The sequence below is a fragment of the Centruroides sculpturatus genome, unplaced genomic scaffold (assembly GCF_000671375.1).
Source record: "Centruroides sculpturatus isolate CEXI.00-Female unplaced genomic scaffold, Cexi_2.0 scaffold1940, whole genome shotgun sequence".
In the NCBI taxonomy this organism is placed as follows: Eukaryota; Metazoa; Arthropoda; class Arachnida; order Scorpiones; family Buthidae; genus Centruroides; species Centruroides sculpturatus.
In genome coordinates this window covers 96,592-98,289 of record NW_019386476.1, presented here as the reverse complement: position 1 = coordinate 98,289, position 1,698 = coordinate 96,592, and the positions used below count along the sequence as shown (strand labels likewise).

Sequence of the window (1,698 nt, the reverse complement as noted above, 5' to 3'; positions counted from 1 at the left end):
TCCGGCATTTGCACCAAGGTTTAGAAAGATAAAATATTCTGTTTATTAATTAATAATTTAAATTAAGGATGCGCGAAATGGAAAGTGCCGTTGTGCCATTCAGCTATCCATTTAACGCCTACAAATATTTTAAAAAGTGATGTAGCATTAATGTTTCGGGCCTTAATTTCGGATAAATTGCATCGAAGAGGATCGATTTACTCCATTGAACGGTCAAACAAAGGAATAAAAGTTGTCCAAAGGAATTTCTGCTAAATTAGAAACGAGTGAAACCTTTAATAACAATGATGGAAGGCGTTATAATTTAAAAAAAAATGCATCTTCTTTCAGCAAAGTATCACGCGCCATTCCCTTTTAAAGCCGCATTTCGACCGTTTTTAAATACGAAGAAACTTGTGTAAACCGGACTGGTGCCCCACCGAATATTTTCCCCGTTTTGGCAGGTTTCCGTTTTATTAAGGTTCCGCTTTGGACGGGTTTTCCTATAGTTTCTAGCGGTGTAAAACCTAATTGTATTTTGATAAAAATTCAGAATTTTTTAAATTAATACGTCGGAAAATTATTCTAATTTCCTACCATATTTTATTTTATCGAATCTCTCGTTAAATATTTGTAACTAATACTTAACATTGAATACGTCATATTCGTAATAGTTTTCAATTTTACTCTGTAAATCTGAATAAGTAAGATAAAAAAAGCAATAAAACCATTGTTAAATTATTAAATAGAATTAGCTCTTTAATTAAAAATTCTGTTTTATTCTAATATATTATTCAGAATAAAATAAATAATAATTTTATAACGAAATGTATGGAAAACTCGAGCATTATTGGCCTAGAAAGCACGAGAACTTTCTAGGCCACTGTTATCGATGACGTCACGCGTCACAACAAACGCTCTGTTGCGTCATGCGCAGACGTTCCAGAATGTTCGAGAAGTTTCCTCTCTCCTACTAATACCGGCGACTGCCAGTGTGGCTTCAAATCTTGTCTGTGGCAACGCAAGGTTCAAGTCAAAATGTCTCAATTGTTGTTACCCGCTTTACTAGGCGACGTGTGGGATTATCCTCGCCGATTATTCGATCAACAGTTCGGTTTGGGGCTGACAGATGAGGATTTCTTCCCTCCGACGTCATATCGCGGATTTATCGTCAGACCGCGATGCCAGACGAGTGTCCAAGATTCTAGTTCCGGTGTTTCCGAAGTAGTCAACACCAAAGACCACTTCCGGGTCATGACCGACGTCAGCCACTTCTCTCCGGAAGACATCACCGTCAAAACCGTGGACAATTGCGTGGTGATACACGGAAAACACGAGGAGAAGATGGATCAACACGGGTTCGTGTCCAGAGAGTTTACCCGCAGATACGTCCTTCCTAAGGAAGTCGATCCCGAGAAGGTGACGTCGTCTCTGAGTGGCGACGGAGTGTTGACGGTGGAAGCGCCTAAAAAACGCGAAGAATTACCGTCTAACGAAAGAGTTGTTCCTATAACCGTGCAGAGGGTCCCTGCAGTGAGGGAGACGGAGAAAACGGAAGAGGTCCCCAACGAATAAGTTTCCTCGTTTACTACGAAAATTCTTTATTTATTAATGATGTTTATTAGCCTATAGTAGGCCTGTATACTGTGTAATTATTATTTGTTTTATACATTTAATAAAATTACGTTAATTGAATCAATCTGTGTTTGTGTGTGTCTG

The 1,698-nt window shown here is 38.7% G+C and overlaps 1 protein-coding gene across 1 annotated transcript; it reads left to right on the top strand.

The window, feature by feature from the left end:
- Nucleotides 1–858: 858 nt before the first annotated feature.
- Nucleotides 859–1,623, top strand: LOC111615096 (alpha-crystallin A chain-like; the record flags this gene model as incomplete). The annotated part of the gene is made up of 1 exon (XM_023356487.1): nucleotides 859–1,623. A coding segment is annotated over one exon (696 nt), but the record flags the coding sequence as incomplete, so codon positions are not given.
- Between the last annotated feature and the right edge of the window lie 75 nt (nucleotides 1,624–1,698).